The sequence below is a fragment of the Equus asinus genome, chromosome 5 (assembly GCF_041296235.1).
Source record: "Equus asinus isolate D_3611 breed Donkey chromosome 5, EquAss-T2T_v2, whole genome shotgun sequence".
NCBI classification, from domain to species: Eukaryota; Metazoa; Chordata; class Mammalia; order Perissodactyla; family Equidae; genus Equus; species Equus asinus.
The window spans coordinates 71393916-71417623 of NC_091794.1; the positions used below are offsets into that span (position 1 = coordinate 71393916).

The following is a 23708-nucleotide window of genomic DNA, read 5'->3' on the forward strand; positions in this document are numbered from 1 at the left end:
TGGATGGACTAAAAAACAAGGCCCAACAATATGCTGCCACCAAGAATCATATCTCAGCTCTAAAGACAAACAAAGGCACAGAGTGAAGGGATGGAACACAATACTCCAAGAAAATGGTAAGCAAAAGAAAGCAGGTGTTGTCATACGTATATCAGACAAAGCAGACTTTAAGATAAAAAAGACAATAAGAGACAAGGGGCAGTATATAACAATAAAAGAGATATTCCACCAAGAGGACATAACACTTATGAGTATATATGCACCTACCACAGGAGTACCAAAGTATATAAAACAACTATTAACAGACCTAACAGGAGAAATTAAGAGTAACACAATAACAGCAGGAGACTTCAACACCCCATTAACATCAAAAGATAGATCATCCAGATAGAAGTCAACAAGGTTATAGTGGATTTAAATGATATGCTTGAGGGGCTGGCCCAGTAGCAAGGCAGTTAAGTGCCCATGTTCCACTTCGGCAGCCCAGGATTTGCCGGTTTGGATCCCAGGTGTAGACATGGCACCACTTGGCAAAGCCATGCTGTGGTAGGTGTCCCACATATAAAGTAGAGGAAGATGGGCAAGGATGTTAGCTCAGGGCCAGTCTTCCTCAGCAAAAAGAGGAGGATTGGCAGCAGTTAGCTCAGGGCTAATCTTCCCCCCCCCCAAAAAATGATACACTTGATCAGATGAACTTAACAGATATAGAGAGAACATACCATCCAAAGAACAGCAGAATATACATTCTTTTCAAGTGCACATGGAACACTCTCCAAGATAGACCATAAGCTGGGAAACAAGGCAAGCCTCAATAAATTTAAGAAGATTGAAATCATATCAAGCATCTTTTCTGACCACAATGCTATAAAACTAGAAATCAACTACAAGAAAAAAGCTAGGAAAGTCACAAATTTATGGAGATTAAACAACATGCTACTGAACAATCATTGGATCAATGAAGAAATCAAAGGAGAAATTTAAAAATACCTGGAGACAAATGAAAATGAAAATACAACATATCAACTCTTCGGGATGCAGCAAAAGCGGTTCTAAGAAGGAAATTCATAGCAATACAGGCCCACCTCAACAAACAAGAAGAATCTCAAATAAGTAATCGTAAACTACACCTAACAGAATTAGAAAAAGAAGAAACAAAGCCCAAAGTCAGCAGAAGGTGGGAAATAATAAAAATTAGAGCAGAAATAAATGAAACAGAGACTAAAAAACAGCAGAAAGGATCAATGAAACTAACAGCTAGTTCTTTGAGAAGACAAACCAAACTGACAAACCCTTAGTCAGACTCACCGAGAAAAAAAAGAAAGAGAACTCAAATAAATAAAATTACAAATGAAAGAGGAGAAATTACAACAGATACCACAGAAATACAAAGGATTATAAGAGAATATTATGATCAACTATATGCCAAGAAATTGGATAACCTAGAAGAAAGAGATAAACGCTTAGACTCATACAACCTCCCAAAACAGAACCAAGAAGAAATAGAGAATCTGAACAGACCATCACAAGTAAAGAGATTGAAACAGTAATCTGGCCGACCCCGTGGCCAAGTGGTTAGGTTCGTGTGCACCGCTTGGGCGGCCCAGGGTTTCACCAGTTCATATCCTGGGCACGGACATGGCACCACTCATCAGGCCATGCTGAGGTGGCGTCCCACATACCACAACTAGAAGGACCCACAACTAAAAATACACAACTATGTACTGGCGGGCTTTGGGGAGAAAAAGGAAAAATTTTAAAAATCTTAAAAAAAAAAAAAAAGAAAGAAACAGTAATCAAAAACCTCACAAAAAACAAAAGTTCAGGACCAGATGGCTTCTCTGGAGAACTCTACCAAACATTCAAAGAAGATTTAATAGCTATCCTTCTCAAACTATTCTGAAAAACTGAAGAAGATGGAATGCTTCCTAACTCATTCTATGAGGCCAATATTACCCTGATTATCAAAAGCAGACAAGGACAACACAAAGAAGGAAAATTACAGGCCAATATCGCTGATGAACATAGATGCAAAAATCCTCAATAAAATATGGGCAAACCAAACACAGCAATACATTAAAAGGCTCATACACCATGACCAAAAGGGCTTTATGCTAGGGATGCAGGGCTGGTTCAACACCTGCTAATCAATCAATGTGATATACAACATTAACAAAATGAGGAATAAAAATCACATGATCGTCTTAATTGATACAGAGAAAGCATCTGACAAGATCCAACATCCATTTATGATAAAAACTCTAAATAAAATGAGTATAGAAGGAAAATACCTCAAGATAATAAAGGCCATATATGACAAACCCACAGCCAACATCATATTTAACAGTGGGAAACTAAAAGCCATCTCTCTGAGAACAGGAACAAGCAGGGTACCCACTCTTACCACTCCTATTCAACACAGTAATGAAGGTCTTGGCCAAAGTAATTAGGCAAGAAAAAGAAGTAAAAGGAATCCAAATTGGAAAGGAAGAAATGAAACTCTTGCTGTTTGCAGATGACATGAATCTATATATAGAAAACCCTAAAGAATCCATCAGAAAACTATTAGAAATAATCAACAACTACAGCAAAGTTGCAGGGTACAAAATCAACTTACAAAAATCAGTTGCATTACTATACACTAATAACAAACCAGCAGAAAGCGAAGTCAAGAATATAATGCCATTTACAACTGCAACAAAATAATAAAATATCTAGGAATAAATTTAACCAGAGAAGTGAAAGACCTACACACTGAAAATTATAAGACATCGAAAGAAACTGAAGAAGATATAAAGAATGGAAAGATATTCCATGCTCATGGATTGGAAGAATAAACATAGTTAAAATGTCCATATTACCTAAAGCAATCTACAGATTCAATGCAATCCCTATCAGAATCCCAATTCTTCAAAATAGAACAAACAATCCTAAAATTTATATGGAACAAGAAAAGATCTCGAATAGGGGGCTGGCCTGGTGGTATAGTGATTAAGTTCACGTGCTCCACTTCGGTGGCCTGGGGTTCGCCAGTTCAGATCCTGGGCACGGACCTACACATCACTCATCAAGCGATCCCGTGGTGGCATCCCACACAGAAGAACTGGAAGGACTTGCAACTTGGATATGCAACTATGTGCCGGGGCTTTGGGGAGGAAAAAGAAGAAAGGATGAAGATCGGCAAGAGATATAAGCTCAGGGCCAATCTTCCTCACAAAAAAAAAGAAAGAAAAAGACAAAAGAACCCATTAGCTTTAAAAAAACAAAATTATTTAGAAAAAAAAAAAAGACCTCAAATAGCCAAAGCAATCTGAGGAAAAAGAAAAAAGCTAGAGGCATCACAATCCCTGAATTCAATATATACTGCAAAGCTATAGTAATCAAAATAGCATGGTACTGGCACAAAAACGGACACACAGATCAACGGATCTGAACTGAAAGTCCAGAAATAAAACCATACATCTATGGACAGCTAATCTTCAACAAAGGAGCCAAGAACATAAAATGGAGAAAGGAAAGTCTCTTCAATAAATGGTGTTGGGTGCCAGCCTGTTGGCATAGCGGTTAAGTTTGTGTGCTCCACTTCGGCAGCCCAGGATTTGCAGGTTCGGATCCCAAGCACAGGTCTACATACCGCTCATTAAGCCATGCTGTGGCAACCGGCGTCCCATGTACAAAATAGAGGAAGATTGACACAGATGTTAGCTCAGCCACAATCTTTGTCAAGCAAAAAGAGGAAGACTGGCAACAGATGGTAGCTCAGGGCCAATCTTCCTCTAATTAATTAATTAACTAAATAGATAGATAGATAAATGAATGAATGAATGGTGATGGGAAAACTGGACAGCCATAGGCAAAGAATGAAAGTAGACCATTATCTTGCACTATACACTAAAATTAACTCAAAATGGATTAAAGACTTGAATACAAGACCTGAAACCATAAAACTCCAAGAAGAAAATATAGGCAGTACACTCTTTGACATCAGTCTCAGAAGCATCTTTTCAAATACCATGTCTACTAAGGCAAGGGAAACGAAACAAAAAATTAATAAATGGGACTACATCAGACTAAAAAGCTTCTGCAAGGCAAAGGAAACCATGAACAAAACAAAAAGACAACCCACCAACTGGGAGAAGATATTAACAAATCATATATCTACCAAGGGGTTAATCTCCAAACTATATCAAGAATTCATGCAACTCAACAAAAACAACAAAAACAATCTGATCAAAAAATGGGCAGAGGACATGAACAGACATTTTCCCAAAGATATACAGGTGGCCAACAGACACACAAAAAGATGTTTAACATCATTACTTACTGGGAAATGCAAATCAAAAGTATAATGAGACATATTACACCAGTCAGAATGGTCATAATTAACAAGACAAAAAATAACAAATGTTAGCAAGGATGTGGAGAAAGGGGGAACCCTCATACACTGCTGGTGGGAATGTAAACTGATGCAGCCACTATGGAAAACAGTGTGGAGATTTCTTAAAAAATTAAAAATAGAAATACCATACAATCCAGCTGTCCCACTACTGGGTATTTATTCAAATAAGCTGAAATCAACAATCCAAAGAGATTTATGCATCCCTATGTTCACTGTAGCATTACTTAGGATAGCCAAGACATGGAAGCAACTCAAGCGTGCCCATCAACTGACGAATGTATAAAAGAGATGGTGTATATATATATATATATATATACATATATATACAATGGACTACTCCTCCCCTATAAAAAGAGAGAAAGTCGTCTCATTTGCAACAACACGGATGGACCTTGAGGGTATTATGTTAAGCAAAGTAAGCCAGACAAAGACAAACACCACAGGTTCTCACTCATGTGGAAGATAAACAAACACATGGACAAAGAGAGCAGATTAGTGGTTACCAGAGGGGAAGGGGGGCGGGGCGGGGTGGGCAAAAGGGGTAAAGGGGCACATGTATATGATAACAGACAAAAATTAGACTATTGGTGGTGAGCACAATGCAGTATATACAGAAACTGATAAATAATGCACGCCTGAAATTTCACAATGTTATAAATCATTATGACCTCAAAGTTACAGAAGAATGTAAATGTTATAAACTTTGTCAAGGTAAAGATAGATAGCTAACAAAAATCAGGACTTGAGGAAGGGGTAGAAGGATGTTAAAGTATGCTAATTTCCTCTTTCTTCAGAGCAGAGAATCAAGACAAACCATCTAAAGTTGAAATGTGCAGTCGTAAAAATTAGTTCAACTTCAAATTTTTCCTAATATTTTTTTCCTAGCTATAGAGGGATCTTTGCAGAAATAATATCTTTTAGGGCTAAGGAACATTTATATTTACAGAAATTTATAGCAATTCTTTCAATTCTACTTTAGTTTCACTTTCCTTGGTTAAATTTGAGAAAAAATAAACACTTTTGTTTAAAATAGCATTTAAAGTATGATTCCCTTTAAAATTATGTCTATCGATTCTTTCACCTGTAAGTACACACAGAAAAATGCATAACATGTTATCTAGATGTTAATGATAGAAATTTCTATTTATATCACTAGGTGTTAAGGATAGAGAAATTTGGGAAAACTTTTTTCTCCTTAGGATTTTACTGTATTACTTGAAGTTCTTTATAATTAAATTAGCATGAATCCTTTTTTGCAAATAATAAAGACATTATTCTTTAAAAGAAAAAGTTCATATCTTTTACTAAATAATATCACTTTCGAATCTATAGTAAGAAAATAATTCAGTACCAAAAATATTATTGAAATTATATTCATTGTAGCATAGTTTATAATAATAATAATAAAGAAATAATCTACACATCCAATAATAGGAGCAATGCTAAGTAAATTATCACATAGCCATGTGATAAATTATAATGCAGTCATTAAAAATTTGCTTACAAATAATTTTTAACATGAAATAATACTCAAATTATGTCAAGTGAAGAATAAAGCGCATAATAGAGATACAGCACAATCAACTCTTTTTGGCTAAATTAGCAAATCACTAATGATGATTGTAATTATAGGTGATTATTTCTCCTTTATTTTTTCTGTATTCTTCCATTTTCTATGACTTTTACAAAAAGGAAAATAAAAATTTTAAGATAAGCAGCTCCCTTAAGAGTGGGCCATGAAAACATATGGAGTAGCTATAGGATCCTGCAAATCTTTTCAAACATACATACAAACTCTCATCAAAGTTTGGCATCTGTCGTTCTAAATATCTGGGGGTGAAATACCTTTTGCCCTTTGCCCTATGTCTTAGTCAGTTTGGGCTGTAGTAACAGAATACCACAGACCAGGTGGATTAAACAACAAACATTTATTTCTCTCAATTCTGGAGGCTGGGAAGTCTAAGATCAAGGTGTCAGCAGATCCGGTGTCTGGTGAGAGCCCATTTCCTGGTGTGCAGACAGCTGTCTTCTCAATGAATCCTCAAGTGGCAGAGAGAGAAAACTAACTCTCTCAAGTCTTTGTAATGGCACTAGTCCCATCATGAGGACCCTTCCACCTTCATAACCTAATTCTCCCAAAGACCTCATCTCCCAATACAATCACACTGGGAATTAGAATGTTAACATATGAATTTTAGGGGGGATATAAACATTCAGTCCACCTTAGGAAGTTACAAACAGAGCAACAGGCCAGGTTCTCAGCCTAAAGAGAGAATGAGGAGATGTCTTGGCAAAAAATAAAGAACAAGAATACATCATTCTTCCACATGATCTCCTTCTTCAGTAAATTTAACTCCTGATTTTCTCCTATGTTTGTTTCAGATATGAACAGGCCTTCAACAGCAACCAATCCCAGACGTTCTCTGGTGCCTTACGTCCAACCAAGAGCTGACTTAACCACTCCCTCCTCGCTTGCTGCTGACCTGGGGACCGACTGAATCATATACTTAGATGGACCAAAAACGAGTGGTCGGAGGCCATTTTGAATGGCAACATTCCAGCTCTGAAGAAGTTATTACACTAACCAAAATAAATCAACTGGTAGGAAGAGCCGACATCCACATCACTTCACAAGAGCAGCAGGCTCTTAAGTCCTTTTCTGGGCTACACTCAGCTCTGTACAGAAAGAAGTAATGTGCAAGCCATATACGTAATTATAAATTTTCAAGCAGCCATATTAAAAAAGAAACAGGTGAAACTAATTTTAATATATTCACTTAATTCAATATATTCTAAACAGTATAATTTCAACATAAAGAAATATAAAAATTGAGACATTTTACATTTTTTTCATACTAAATCTTCAAAATCCAGTGTGTATTGTATTTTATGCTTACAACACATCTCAACTTGGACACTAAATTTTCATTGGAAATATTTTGTGTGTGTAGATTTCATGAAATCTGCAGTTGTGAGAGTAGATTCACATGTCCAAATTATGCCAAATATACTTAAAAAGTTTTCCAATAATGAATTGAATATCAGTTTAACTTTCCTTTAAATTAATTAAAATAAAATAAAAATTCAGTTCCTCAGTTTTACTAACCATATTTTAAGAGCTCAATAGCCACATGTGCCTAGTGGCTCCCTGCCATGTATATTTGTTTGTTATGAATAGCATTCCCAGTAGAACAAGTATTCTTTTTAGGTCAAAGTAATAATTCTCCCTTACATAAGAAAGAATTATTCCTTTGTTTGCAGCATTCCCATAAAAAGGGGAAAGTGCAGACACATGATCTGAAGGGAAATACACAGGACAAACATAGAAACCGAAACTTGACAGCAAAGCAGGAGCGGGAAGCTACAGCCTCTGCTGTAGAGACCCATCTAGGGGCCAAAAACAGAAACAGCAAGTTATTTTTTGCTATATTCAAATAGATTGTTCAATCATCCGATTTTTAAATTTAGGATTAAAAATACAAAGTCAATAAATTCAGTTACAAATTGCTCTAAGTTAAGAAATGAATAAAGAAAGAAAAGAAGAAAAAGAGCAAGAAAAAAATATGGGAGAAATGCAGATGCAGATGGGAGTAGGGGGATAGTAAAATGCCAAAAAAAGGAAGTCATGCTAGATACAGGGCAAAAAGGAGGAGAAGACGAAGTATAAAAGAGAAAATGGGAGAGGAGAAACTCACAGTGGAAAAGAAGGGAGAAAATGATAGGTTCTCTGGGTATAGCAAAAAGTTTGGGGGCCAGTCCCGTGGCCGAGTGGTTAAGTTCACGTGATCTGCTTCAGCAGCCCAGGGTTTCACTGGTTCAGATCCTGGGTGCGGACCTAGCATCGCTCATCAAGCCACGCTGAGGCGGCGTCCCACATGCCACAACTAGAGGGACTCACAACTGAAAAATATACAGCTATGTACTAGGAGGCTTTGGAGAGAAGAAGGAAAAATTGTTTAAATTTTAAAAGTTTAAAACAAGTTTGTATTTGGATTAAAAGATCTAGCCCTGGTTGTATTACTAACTACTAACAGGATACTACGTCACTGGGTAATTGCTTCACCCTGGGCTTCATAGATTCACTTTACCATCTTTGGGGCCACCTCTAGCTAAAACATTGTCTAAACTGCCTATCTGCCCTAGGAATCTATCCTACAGAAATGGTAGCTTGAGTAAGATGTATGTACAAGAACATTGACTGCCGCACTGTAATAGCAAAAAACAAAACACTAAAATTAAACAACCTAATTGGAGGGAGTGGGTGAAAACCCTACAGCCATGCAATGAGATACTAAGGAGCTGTTAAAAATAAGGAAACATATCAATATGTTCTAACCAGGACTGTCGACTTGTTAATTGAAAAACTAACATGTATAAAATCATTAATCTTCTTTACGAACATATCAGTGTTTTGAACATATATATGTGTGTGTATACATACGAATGCTTAGTTAGACATGTCTGTATAAACTTGGCAAAAAAGAAGGGCATGTAGATACCTAATTATTAACAACGGTTACCTCTGAGGGACAAGATTCAACAGGCAGAAGACTTCTAATTTACATAAATTGTTTTAAATTGTGGGATTATGAATTAATTTTACTATTTTGTAGTTTTTAATAATTCTCAAACACAAGTTATCATAGTACCTCCCATTCACTACTGAAGAAAAACATCTATTTTTCATGTGTCATAAATGTCAGGCACTCCCATTAGCACTCACCTAACAATCTTATTTCACACTCGTCCCCAGTTGCCACCCTCCAATCTAGTCAAACTGTCCCCTGAACACATTAGATTCACTCCAATATCCATGACTTGGTTTATGGTGTTTTCTCCCACACCCAGAAAGATCTGCTCTTCCCCTATCTTGAGTTATCTGTATTATTATAATTATCCTTATTTATTATATAATAATTTTATATAATTATTATCCCTTAATTATCTTTAAGACCTGACCTAACTTCCATCACTTCCCTAAAATGTTCTCTAAGGAAAAAAGGGAAATAGCTTACTAACAGCCGCTACTTACAGTAGTCAAATGGGCAAAGTTTTCTCAGTGTTATAACAATTCTGAAATAACAGTAAATGAGACTCACTTTTGTTCCAAGGGATCCCTTCTCCATCTTCTCAAACCCAAGAGCCAAGACACAATCTGCCATACCTTGAAAGAAAATGTAATTATATTGGAAAATTAAATTTCCAGACATCCAACAAAACACCATTAAATACTTCAATTTAAATAAGTACATCAATTTATATAAAATGGAAAAACACACTACAGTCCTATGAAATTTTTAATAAATAAAAATTTCAGGGAAAATTCTTATATGCTTCTAGATAATAGGAAAAATCAAGAAAGCATTTAATTTTTCCTTTCTCAATGTTAATAAAATTTTTTCTTTTTTTTAAAGATTTTATTTTTCCTTTTTTTCCCCAAAGCCCAAAGTACATAGTTGTGTATTTTTAGTTGTGACTCCTTCTAGTTGTGGCACATGGGATGCCACCCTCAGCGTGGCTTGATGAGTGGTGCCATGTCCACAGCCAGGATTCAAACTGGCGAAACCCTGTGCCACTGAAGCGGAGCGCACGAATTTAACCACTTAGCCATGGGGCTGGCCCCTAATAAAACTTTTGATTAATGTAGAAATGTGTTTCAGTGAAGAACAAATATAAATAGCAATTTTGAATTTTAAAACATTAAATAAAAAATTTTTTAAAAAGGATCCTGGGGCCGGCCTGGTGGCACAGCAGTTAAGTGCACATGTTCTGCTTTGGTGGTCCAGGGTTCGTCGGTTTGGATCCCAGGTGCAGACATGGCACCACTTGGCAAGCCATGCTTGGTAGGTATCTCACATATAAAGTAGAGGAAGATGGGCATGGATGTTAGCTCAGGGCCAATCTTCCTCAGCAAAAAGAGGAGGATTGGCCGCAGATGTTAGCTCAGGGCTCATCTGCCTCAAAAATAAATAAATAATAAATAAAAATAAATAAAAAGGATCCTGATCAAAATCTCAACAGAATTATTTTTGGATGATGTTAAAGTTCAACTAAACAGCAAAACAAGACAGAATTGCCAAAATTTCTTTAAAAAAAAAACAAGGAAGAAAAATACAAGGTCAGGCAGGACAGGAGACAATAGCATTATCAAACAGTGAGACAGTATACAGCTCCAACAAAACACTGACTAGTGAAGCTATAATCAACAATCAATCAACAGAACAGAAGAAACGGCCTAATAAAAAACCCTAGGATATTTGGAAATATAGAATATAATATACACCCAAGAGAACTGAAAACATATAGCCACAAAAAAAAATTTTACACAAATATTTATAAGAGCATTACTCATAACAGCCAAAAAATGAAAACAACCCAATGTCCATCAACTAATAAATGGATAAACAAAATGTGGTATATTCATACAATGGAATATTATTTGGCCATAAAAATGAAGTACTGATACATGCTACAACATGGATGAACTGTGAAAACACGATGCTAAGCAAAAGAAGCCACAAAAGGCCATATACTATATGATTCCATTTATATAATGTTCAGAATAGGTAAATCCATAGAGACAGAAAGTAGATGAGTGGTTGCCAGGGGCTGAGGGGAGGGGGAAATGGGGAGTGACTGCTAAGGGTTACAGGGTTTCTTTGGGGGGTGATAAAAATGTTCTAAAATTAGATAGTGGTGATGGTTGCATAAGTCTGTTAACATACTAAAAAACACTGAATTTTACACTTTAAAGGAGTGAACTTTATGGTATATAAATTACATTTCAATAAAGTTTTTTTTTTAAATAAATACATTATAAAGCAATCCCTCTGACGGGCGTGTGGAGAAATGATGACGGGGGACACTAACCCCACATCTATCTAGGTGCACTAGACAAAAAGCATTCCTCACCACCCTGAATCAGCTGCCGGGCCAGAAACAAAGCAGTAGAACCAGTAGAACAGTTGTTGTTGACATTGACTATAGGAATTCCAGTCAGTCCCAAACTGTGATAGATAGCCCTCTGCCCACAGGTAGAGTCACCTGTACAGAAAAAAACAAAAAAATGTAATAAATGCAACATGGAAATTAAGGAGCTATAATGCAACATGATACTACACTATGGTTTTTTCAGTATTATGCCTTTGCTTAGCATACAACACGGGCAGGACAATAAATACACTATCAGCATCTTACTCAGAAATAGTTTTAGCATTGAGCATCATTTACTCTGCAAATATAAAAAATTCTAAAAACACAGAATATATGTGCACTTTCTTCACACAATACAGAAGTAGGAAAGCAGAGAAATGACTAACTAATAGCACACAATTCAATCCGGCTAGGGCTTCATGATAAAGGAAGCAATATTTCATTCATACTATCAGATATAAATCTTTAAAACTATACCAACTGATTAAATGTCATCTCTTTCTCTTCATATAAAGGTTTCACAACTTCAAAAAGTTTAAAAGATGCTGTATGCCAGGGCATTCCAGAAAAATAGTGATCCAAGGTGAATACACATTTGACTCCCTTTCCCAACTAACATGGCCATCAAGGCAGACATGCTGGAGCAGTACGATGGGAACATCTGAAGGTACAGACTCTCTAGGAGTCTTCAAGGAAAGCAGCAAGGTTCTGGACCTCCTTTTCAATAAATATATGGTGCGTATCTTTGACCTAGTACATTTCCCTTCAAGAATTCTCGACATACTGAAATCTCAAGAAAATAATCACAAATATGCACAAAGATTCATCTACAGTCATGCTTACTATAGCCTTTTATAATAGCTAGAAAAAGAAATAATTTTAAAAGTCCAAGAACAGGATATCATTACTACTACTGAATAAACTGCAGTAAATCTCCAAGACTAGAATATATGCAATTAAAACGGCTGTAAAAAGACTGGGAAATTCTAAATATCCATTAAAAAGGGGTAGATTAAGTAAATTATGATATTTCTACCATAAAAAAAGACCAAGGAAGCTCTTTATGATACAATTTGGAATAGCTGCCAAGAACTACCAAGTTGAAAAAAGGCATCATACAAAATAGTGTGCATGTTTCCACGTGTGTAACAAGAGAAAGGGGAAGGGGAACTTACACGCTCATACATACCTGTTTGTACATGCATAAATTGCCTCTGGAAAGATACACTAGAAATTAGTGAAACGGGTTGTCTAGGGAAAGGGGATCATGAGGCAGGCAGACAGGAATAAGAGTAAGACTTTCCACAATAGAACCATCCACTTTTTGTATTTTTGAACCATGTAAATATTTAACCTACTCCAGAAAAGAAAAACAAGTGAAAAATGATGATGGTGGTGTAAAAGAAGACTTATTGACATGGGAAATATTGAATTTAGTAAAAGGAGAAAAGCAGCTTACCAAAAAGTCTGTATCCTAGGACCTTATTTTCCTTAAAAGAAAATTGTATGTGCATGAGCATCCACACACGTTCACACTCACTAAAGGAAACACACTAAAAAATTAATGGTAATAATCTCTTGATAATGGGATTACAAGTGACCTTTTTTTTTTCTTGTGCTTTTCTGTGTTTTCTTTTTCTTTTTTTTTACAATTAGTATATATTATTTTTATAATCAGAAAAAATCTTGATGAAAAACTGTTATTAGATGCAAAAAGTCAATAAATACAAATGTTAAGATACAGAACAAAAATTTATCTCCTGAATAGTAATTATCTTTACATGCTAGAACTATGGGTAATTTTTCTTTTTTAAAGGTATAAATGTTTTTTTTAATTTATCTCTTGTTTCGACAACACAATAATGGCAAAGAAAAAATGTAATCTAGGCTAACGCAAAAGGGGAATCCAGGGATGATGAGAATAAGACTGAATTCTGAGTTTTGAGGGTTAAAATTTCACAATGCCCCTGCATTGTTTATGTAGTTGCTGCTAGATTTGGGTGAACAATTTTTCCAATAACTTTTAGAATATATAATTTACCACATACCAAAAACGTAGCCAACACATGCCTGTTCCACTGCTGAATAAGGGATCTGTGCATCAGCTAAAGCCTTCCGGCCTATGAAAACAAAAAGGTTATCAAATAGTGCTTTCAGTATTCGCTTTAGGTGAGAAGAATTAACTTCAGAGTTTTCCCAGAGTAAATCTATTCCTATATAGTCTCTGATCAGTTCAAATGACAAATTCTTCAACAAATCATCTCGGATCTCTCCTTTCAGAAGCAATCATTTCTTCATCCACTACTGCATCACTTTTTCACCCCTCTTTTTTGACACTTAACGTTTTTTGTCCTAACTGTGCACTAAACTGTAATTATACTGAACCCCGAGAGTCTTAAAGCTGCTGAATGGCAAGGTCCTTGTCTCATTCATCTCTGCAGCTCCACCACCCATTTAGAGGGCAAAACTGGATAGAATGTCATTAGTGGTGGGGGGAGCACTCGTGTGGTCATCTTACAAAGCCAGGATCTAGAGATGATTCTAAGGAACAAGAAACGGAGCTTTAAGGATGCTATCCAAAGTTGAGGAAATGACCAGTGCAGGAACTGAGAAAAATTAGGAAAATAAATTGGGAAGAGGAGGGGAGAGGTTGGAGAGAAAGTGTGACCTAAATTTTCATCTACCACAGTGAAAAGCAAACAGATGTCTAAAACTGATAAATAGAAAACTGGGATAAGCATGGCGGAATAACATTTAGATACAGGAGATAACCGCCAGAAGACATAAAGCCAAAACAGTTAGAAGAAGCCTCCCTGGGGAAAAGCCCTGGGAATTAAGCCAGCCTGAGCTTTTTTTTTTTTTTTAACCATATGAGTGTATTACTTTGAATTTTTTTTAACTTAAGAAGATATATAATTGATTATGGGATTGCTTTACTCAGACCAGTTATTTTTTCCTGCTTAGCATAGGAACAAAAAAAAATTAATGTTTTACTCATAATAATCTTAGTGAGATTATGTTAACAGCATTCTCATCCTACTAGTGAGACTCTAATAATGTAAATAGTCCAAAAAATAATTTGGCAAGAGTTTTAAAAATGTTCATATTCACTGTTCCAATGAGTCTACTTCTAGGCTCTGTCCTCAAAAATAACTAGGGATGAAGGTGAATATTTATTTAGCAAGATGTTCATTATGATTATTCTAAAATATCACAAAATTGCGGACCTAAATGTCCAACAAAAGTTATGGCATGAACGTATAATGAAATTCACAAAAAATTACATTTTTGTTTCAAACAATTTTAAGCGACAGGAAAAATGCTCACAATAAAATAAGTTTTAAAAATCAGGATGCAAAATTACCTATAGAATATGATCCCATATAGCCAGAGGAAAAAAAAATACTAAAATAGAATATACCAAGATGTTAATAGTGGCTAGGCTTGGGTCTCAAAATTTTGTTTTCATTACTATATAATTCTTGTTCCAATAAAACCCATGTATCGCTCTTGTAATCAAGGGAAAGAATGAGTTACAAAAAGGTATAAGGTTCAGCCTGTGCTCTGTCCCTCCTCTAAATGCCAACAGCGTGTTATACTCCACACAGTCTACTCCCCGTCTATGTAAATCTGCCTTCTTTGCCCTTCTAGATAGTAAGAGCTTTGAGATCTGTATACACCTCTTTGAATCCTTCCCAGTGCCCAGGATGCACTCACCAATTTTTGTTGGATATTTTCTCCTAACATCAGGTTTCCTGTGTATACTCTCAGATTTAAATAATTATTAAATAAAAATATTAAAGGGATGGGAAAACAAAGGAAGCAAAGAAGTTAACTATCTGAAACAGTCTCAGAAAGTTACATGGCCTTGCTACATCACTCAAAAGAGTGTCATCTGCAGGTAGGTGCAAAGGGATCTCCGACCTTTCTCTGAGGGAAAAGAGGAGGAATGTGTGAAGAGTAAAAGTCTCTAAAGAAGGGAAGTGACAGGACACAATTCTGCTGGTCATGCTTCCCTCCATTCTATGCATTCAGGAAATGATAGGAAAGAAAATGGTAACAGAACCCCCTTCTAAAACCAGTTTGGAGAATGAGGGGAAGACTTCTGGATCTACTATTCCATGAAACCAACCCCCTTGCCTCAGCACCATAGTCTACAAATAAGTCCAGAGAGAGCAGAGTGCAAAATCATTACAGAATCTCAGAGTTTTTTCCCTGCAAGTTGTACCTGAATATATGTTCAACTAAATGTGACTAATGTAGTCTGAAGGTATGCATATCTCCCCCAAGACTGCCAGATATATGAGGGGAGTCATCCTTTTGCACTTCTCATTTCCCTACATAATTACAACCAAGAGGTATTTTTAAGAGCAAAGCTAAGTTTTGAAAGTTCATTCTACATAAAAGATCCTTTATTAAAGTTATTTTCCTAATGATGCCTGCAAAAGAAGCGAATTTTAATCAGTGGGCAGAGTCAAACAGGCTGAATTTGTTACTTGTCAATTCCCACAGTTAGTTTCAAACTTCCTAACTTCACCTCAACATTATTATTTTATAATCAAAATACCATATTCACATATTAATAAAGCAACCTCAAAGCTTTTAACTAAATAAAAGAAATGGAACAAAAAATATATAGAAAGAACTGATTAAAGCATCTCCCAGTTCAGAGAAAGGCAGAAGCTGTTTGGAGACATCAGGCAAGAGGAGAATGTTTAACAACACAAAAGATAAACATTAAATGAACATGCCCACCCAGAGAAACAACATCAGTTAATCCAATCTCAGGAACTTTCCTTTTGCGGGGCAGAGGTGCTCTGAGTCCCTGTATAGTAACATCCAAATACTGATTTGAATAATAAGAGTTGAAACAAAATCTAAATATACGGGCACTGGGTGACTAGGTACTTGTGAAGACAAGGAGGAATAGCCACAGTAACTCTCTTTGGGTGGCCCAGCAACAAGCTAGCAGGACCAGCAAGGGGGGTAACAAGCCGATGGGACCCAGGAGCTCCCAAAGTCTCCCTGTTCTGTGAAGCTCGTATTTCCACCACTCCCTTGAACAACTGACATCTAAGCTTAGGCTTAGCCCTGAGTCTGAAACATTTATTTCCACCATGCAAAGAAGCTTTCATGCTAGTCATCTTTTTTTTTTTTTAAAGAGAACAACAGAAGAGGATCTTTCTGATGGAACACAGGTCCGTAGTTCAGCCAGGTGCAGGCTGGCCCGAGGATGTGTCTCTGAAGAATGCCTAGAGAACAAGGACTCACATACCTGTGGACCCTTCTCTCTTTGAATTCCAGCTCACTAGTAATCACGTAAGTCCTCTGATTAACAGTATTAACACTCACTAGAATAAACAATAACAAACTGCGTTATCTCATTTAGTCATATGCTACCCTTTCTATCATTCAACCTAGTGACAGAAACAGAATTCTCTATCTTGGTTCAGTGAAGTGAAGAGAGGAAAACCACCATGCAGGTATTTAATACATTTTGAATGTGATTATCCCATTTCTAGGAAAGGAAAACAATAATTTTGTCATAACTCCTAAGGTAAACACACACTAGAATCAAGTTATGTCTCTTAATGACTCTACCTTTCTCTCCCACAGAACTCTTTGCTGTTCCAACAAACAGTTGGATAGCACATAAAATCACAGGCCATTGTCTGCTCTGGCTATCTTGCTAAGAATGCCCAAGCTCTTTCCCCGTTCTCCTTTCTAGTGAGCCACTAGGCAAGCGTGTGTATGGGTTCCTCTCCCTTGACCGGGCTTCCTTTCATGGTTGCAAGGCTGCTCCACAATCAAGACACAATAAACTAAGCTGTTCAAAGATCAAAATGTTCTATATTACCTGCTTCTTCTGCCAAGTCAGGATAGTCTCTTGAATTCTCATCTCCAGGCTTCATGAACTAAAAATACAGGAGAGAATAGAAACAGGTATAGTTGGATTTTCTCACAACACAGCATCACAGAAATTCATTCATCTATTCATTTAAATAAAAACATACTGAGCACCTATCGTGTTCCTGGACTCTGATAATAAATAAAATACTACAGTCCTTGCACTCAGGGAGCTGCCTGTTTAATGGAAAACAGGCAATTACACTATAGTGTCATAAGTACAGAATAATTTGGGAGTGACAACTACTCAGCCTTGGAGGGAGGACTAGAAAGCTTCCCAGAGGAAATGACATAAATTAAGTCTTTAAGGATGAGTAGGAGTTAGCCAAGTAAAAGAAAAGGAAATTCTGGAGCAAAGGCCTGGAAGTGAGAGACTATGGCTCAATCCAACAACAAACAAGATGGAAAGTGACAAGTGACAGGGAGAGTAAAGTAACGTAGGACCAAATGATGATAACATGTATTGGGCACTTACTGTTTCGTGCACTGTACTAATAAGCACTTCACATGTATTAAATGTGTTAACTCATTTAATCCTCACAACAACCCTAAGTAGTAGTTACTATTATTATCACCATTTTACAGTAAGAAAACTAGGGCACAGGGAGATTAAGTAACTTGTCCAAGGACACACAGCTAATAAGTAGTGGAGCTGAAACTTCAGAAAGCTCTACAGCCAACTCACAAGGGACCTTACATGCCTTCCTATGATGTCTAGGCTTTATCCTGAAGACAAGGGGTTTTTTTTAAAAAGAGACTGGAATAAAACAAGGAGCTTCACTCACTATACACTTATTAGAAGAGCCAAATTCCAGACACTGACAACACCAAATGCTGACAAGGATGTGGAGCAACAGGAGCTCTCAATCATGGCTGTGGGAATGCAAAACGGCACAGCCACTTTGGAAGACGGTTTGGCAGTTTCCTACAAAACTAAACAATATGCAACCACATGATCCAGCAACTGTGCTCCGTGGTATCTACCAAATGAGTTAAAAACATGTCCACGCAAAAACCCACACACAGATGCTTAACAGTAGCTTTATTCATGATTGCCAAAACTTGGAAGCAACCAAGATGTCTTCAGCAGGTGAATGGACAAACTGTGGTACATCCAGACCACGGAGTATTATTCAGCACTAAAAAGATACAAGCTATCAAGTCATGAAAAGACATGGAGGAACTTTAAATGCATATTACTAAGTGTAGAAGCCAATCTGAAAAAGCTACATACTGTATGATTCCAACTATATGACATTCTGGAAAAGGCAAAACTATGGAGACAGTAAAAAGATAAGTGGTTGTCAAGGGCTGAGGGGAGGGAGGGATGAACAGGCAGAAAACAGGATTTTTAGCAGAAGGAAATTATTCCAACGTGATACTATAATGGATACACGTCATTACACATTTGTTCAAACCCAGAGAATGTACTACCAAGAGCGAACTCGAACGTAAACTATGGATTTTGAGTGATAATGAGGTGTCAGTACAGGTTCAGCAATCGTAACAAATGTACTATTCTGGTGCGGATTACTGATAGTAGGTGAGGCTGTGCACGTGTGGGGTTAGGAAGCATATGGGAATTCGGTACTTTCTGCTCAATTTTGCTGTGAACATAAAACTGCTTTGAAAAATAAAGCCCTATTTCAAAAAGAGAGAGAAACTGGGATGAGAAGACTTGCATTTTAGATCATTCTAGATGCGATGTGGAGAAATGAATGAAGGGAGCAAGGCTGGAGGCAGTGAGGCCAAATGGCACAATTCTGAAATAGCCCAAGTGAGAGCTGACTAAGGCAGCAGCAAAAAGAATGGAAAAAGCAGACAGACTTAAGAAACAGAAAGGAAGTAAAACCTACCAAACTCGGTGACTGATTAGATAAGGTAGAGTGGTTTGCTGGTCACTGTGTGTGCTACAGAGAAATGGTTTTCAAAAATTTTTAACTGCAGGGACCGGCCCCATGGCCAAGTGGTTAAGTTCACGCGCTCTGCTTCAGTGGACCAGGGTTTCGCCGGTTTGGATCCTCGGCGCGGACATGGCACCACTCATCAAGCCATGCTGAGGCGGCATCCCACATGCCACAACTAGAAGGACCCACAACTAAAATATACAACTATGTACTGGAGCGATTGGGGGTGAAAAAGCAGGAAAAAAAAAAAGAAGACTGGCAACAGTTGGTAGCTCAGGTGCCAATCTTCTAAAAGAAAAAAAAATTGGCTGCAAACCACAATAAGATGCATACTCAACACGACCTAGTAAACCATATATACATGCATAATTGAAGCAAAAAAGTCATGAAATTCTTATCCCTGTTATATTGATACAATATTTTCTATTCTATTTCCATTTTTTTTTTAATGCTAGAGGTAACCTTCAAAATTGATTTCACAACTCCCCAAAGGGTCACAAAACCCAGTTTGAAACACTGGATAGATACTTCAACTTAAATGTCACACTTCATTGCACAGTACCAAAATACATGTTGAACAGAACCAAGACAAAACATTGAACATTTGTTCCTCTCTCTGACCCAGGCCATTTCTTCATAATTCCTGAAGTAAAGAATCTTTCATAATTCCCTAATTCTAAAAGTTGCCAGTTCTCCCCCTACTTACTCTTCAGTTCACTAGTTACAATCAGAGCATTTATAAAGAGAGTACTGTGCTAGGCTCCAACAAGTACTACCAGTTAATGATTAAATTATCATCCATGTAATGACGTAACTGGGCTTTCCCATTTCTTACTGAAATCAAGGCAATTTTTAAAAGGTTAGTCAAACAAATGAACACATACAACATGACTCCTTCAAAATTAAAAGCACATTTAGGTGGAAACTACCAAACGTCCATTAACACTATGGATATTGCGGGACCGTGGATTGGATAACTTGTGATATGTTCACACAATGGACTATGTCCCATCAATGAACAATCTATACTTACACATAAAATTAAGGATGAATCCCACAAACATAATGTTGAACAAAAAACCCAGAACTAATCTACGGTGTTGAAGGTCAGAAGTCGGGATAATGGTAACCCTTTGCAAGGAGTCAGTGACTGGAAGAGGACACAAGTGGGATTTCTGAGGTGCCAGTAATGTTCTGCTTATGTTTGTTTTTTAGTTTTTATTTTTTTAACCAAAGAAATTTTTTTTAAAGTTTCACAAAGTTTATAATAAAAACAGCAATCCTGTTTCACTAGTCCCCATCCACTAGTCTTACTTGTTTCCAAAACATCTGCTTTCAATTCTTTTGGATATTTCTTCTTTTATAAACTGCCATGTTTATAAATATTCTTATACTATTATTCTTTATCAATTTAAGAAATTATAATCTCTAATAAGAGCCACTGAGGATTAGGTCTCTTGGGCCACTTCACATAAACGGTTACACTTCCCTCATCCTCCTTATATAGTTGAATCACAATGTTTTTATTAAATCAGTACTCAGTTCACCTTAGTTAAGTAAGTATTTCTTACTACTGGGCTAAGTTGTGTACTATGATTACATTTCCTTTATTGTAGTATATTTGGGGTTTTCTTCTGAAGTTATTTACTGCCTCATTTTTTAAGTTTTAACATTTTTCTTTTTTTTTTGAGGAAGATTAGCCCTTAGCTAACTGCTCCCAATCCTCCTCTTTTTGCTGAGGAAGACTGGCCCTGAGCTAACATGTGTGCCCATGCCCATCTTCCTCTACTTTCTATGTGGGACGCCTACCACAGCATGGCTTGCCAAGCGGTGCCATGTCTGTGCCCCGGATCCAAACCGGGGAACCCCAGTCAGCCGATGCGGACCCTGTGCACTTAAGTGCTGCGCCACCAGGCCAGCCCCAGTTTTGACCTTTTTATTAAAAATAACCACACACACACATATCCTAAGGAATTATTTTAAGGCAAACACTCTTGCAACCACTGAAAGATTCTCTCCCTCACCAAACTCTAGTCAGGCTCCTCTGAGCCCTCTTCTCTACTAGGCCTCAACCTTGGCCTACAAACACTAATATAATTCTAACAGCTCCAGGCCACATCCCTAGGATGACCCTAGTCTCACTCAAAGTGCCTGCCTGAGAAAACTCCAGGCTGCCAAAAGAACTGACTCCTTGTTCCAGCCAACGCCTGAAGATGGGGCCCATCTGCAGTCTCTGTGGGAGGGTAAGAGCCTAAGGTTGGAGAAGCACCAGTCAGCAAACCCAGACGGGTTTCACGTGGACTAACCCCCTGCTTCCTGCTTTTTGTAGGTTTTCACTTCCCTGACTCCATACAGTCCCCGCTCACCCCCTCCCTATCCCCTCATTCTCCCTTTATGACACCCAGTCAGCTCTTTATAAAGCAAAGTTGAGTTCAGTTCACACTGGACTGTTTTCCCTTTTGCAACAGGTTGTTACTGATTAAAGTCTGTCCTTTTACCTAGTGTCTGCCTTTCTTTGACACCAACACCCAGATCAAAAAACTGAACTTTGCCTGCCATTCCAGAAACTCCTCTAAGCACTCTATCCCAATCTCAATCCCACCCCAAACCCCAAGGACTTACAGTCAGCGCTCCTTATCCCCAGGTTCTACATCCTCCGATCCAACCAACCGCAGACTGAAAGGCCTACAATGGCTGCGTCTGTACTGAACACGCAGACTTTTTTTCTTGTCATGATTCCCTAAACACAGTATAACAACTATTTACACAGAGTTTACATTGTATTAGGTATTGTAAGTAATCTAAGATGATTCAAAGTATACAAGAGGAAGCGCACAGGTTATATGCAAATACTACACCTTTTCATACAAGTGACTTGAGCATTCATGATTTTGGTATCTTCAGTGGGTCCTGGAATGAATCCCCCGGAGATACCAAGGGACCACAGTACGATCCTGATTCTTACAATCGTCACTCTCTCAGCCCACTGGTAAGATGATAAAAATTTTAAGGCTGTTTTCTCAGAAAGAGAACTTCTCCTAGGAACTCTTTCTCTTTCACTTAATACCGTTCAGCCAACGCTCACTCAGGGTCTTCAGGCACCAGGCACTCTGAGGGTGCTATGGGGACAGCAATGACCCTAGACCCGGTACTCACCCTGGAGAAGCTTACATGCTAAGGAAGACTATCGACATGACAACGGAGAATTTCACCATAAGCCAGTAAGTACTGAGACAGGTAAGCACAGGGCTTTGCGGGAAAGTCAGGAGGGTCAGAGGCTTCTCAGAGAAGCTAAGGTATGAACTGATCTCTCAAAAATGCAAAGAAGTTAACCAAGTGAAGACAAATGGTACAAGCAGTAAGCACAACAGAAGCAAGGCAACAGGAGCATAAAACAGTTTGGGGCGAAACAAAAAGCAGCTGGCATTACTAGAGCGTGGGGGCGGAGACAGAGGCAAGAAATGAGACTGTAGGAGCTTCTTCCTCCTGAGTACCAAGCAGAGTACCACTCCAGGAACAGAAAGGAGGTCAGAGGACCCAGAAAACCTGCCCCTCGCGCGGAGACGCTGGGCATCACCAAGGTTTCTCCTCCTTCCCGGTACTTGATGCTGTCCCAGAGAAGGGACCCTACAAGGAACGCTCCTGGGCGTGCATAACCGGTGACATTCTCGGCCTGCTTTCGTTTCGGGTGTGGGGAGGACGTGGCCTCGTCGGAGGGCCACGCACCTTGGGATTCCGCTCAGAATCAAAGAAGGTGCGCACTTTGGTCCTCTCGGGGTGTCCTTCACGAACTCTGACTCCGGGAGAACAGGGAAGGAGGAGGGGAAAGAAGCGCCGAAGGAACAGCGCTGAGACACTCCCGCAACCCACATCACCACCCACCCGAGTCCCCACTCTGAGCCCCAAGAGCAAGAAGCCGGAGCTGGGCGGAGGGACGCGACGGCGCCCTCCCGGGAGGCAGGACGGACTGCGCCCGGCCCTGACCCGCGCCCCGGGGCCCGGGCACCGCGGGCTCCTCCCGCCTCACGCGAACAGAGCGGAGCAAGGAGCCCACCTCCGGGGGCGCGCTGCTGTTTACCTTGGTCATCCCCACCCCCACCACGAACACGCGGCGCAGAGGCCGGCACTGTGAGGCGGCGGGAGACATGGCTCGGACCGTGCGGGTTGCGGCGGGCGACGTGGCTCGGACCGTGCGGGTTGCTGCAGGCTCAGGGACACGAGGGCAGCACGAGCGGGCGCAGACGGCCTGAAACTGCAGCGGAGGCGGGGCTCGTCCTGGACCTGGGCGCTGGGCGCTGGGCGCTGGGCGCGGGGCGGGGCGGGGCGGGGCGGGGCGGGGCGGGGCGCGGCGCTGGGTTGGAGGGGGCGAGCCAGCGGGGCCTGCACATGCGCGGAAGCGCCAGTAGCGCGCTGTCCTTTCGGGACGGCAGAGCTTGGCTGGCTTTTGTTGACGAAGCCCTCGGCCGAGGTTTACAAATCGGTCCGGGACCGAGTCCACCTAAGCTGTCGAAAAAAAGCTTTGTGACGCGGTACCGGCCGTTCGGGTTTGGGTTCTCTAGGATGAG

At 38.9% G+C, this 23708-nt stretch overlaps 1 protein-coding gene across 1 annotated transcript in view; it reads right to left on the reverse strand.

Annotated features, from left to right (window-relative positions):
• Nucleotides 1–23468, reverse strand: part of SCP2 (sterol carrier protein 2) — a 124699-nt gene extending 101231 nt beyond the window's left edge. Inside the window, exons 1-5 of the mRNA XM_014844313.3 lie at nt 23222–23468; nt 17187–17244; nt 13378–13449; nt 11309–11440; nt 9496–9560 (exon numbers count right to left, since the gene is read on the reverse strand). Coding sequence (XP_014699799.3) covers nt 9496–9560; nt 11309–11440; nt 13378–13449; nt 17187–17244; nt 23222–23290 — 396 coding nt within the window. The 5' untranslated portion in view covers nt 23291–23468. The remainder of the gene's footprint in view (nt 1–9495; nt 9561–11308; nt 11441–13377; nt 13450–17186; nt 17245–23221) is intronic.
• Between the last annotated feature and the right edge of the window lie 240 nt (nt 23469–23708).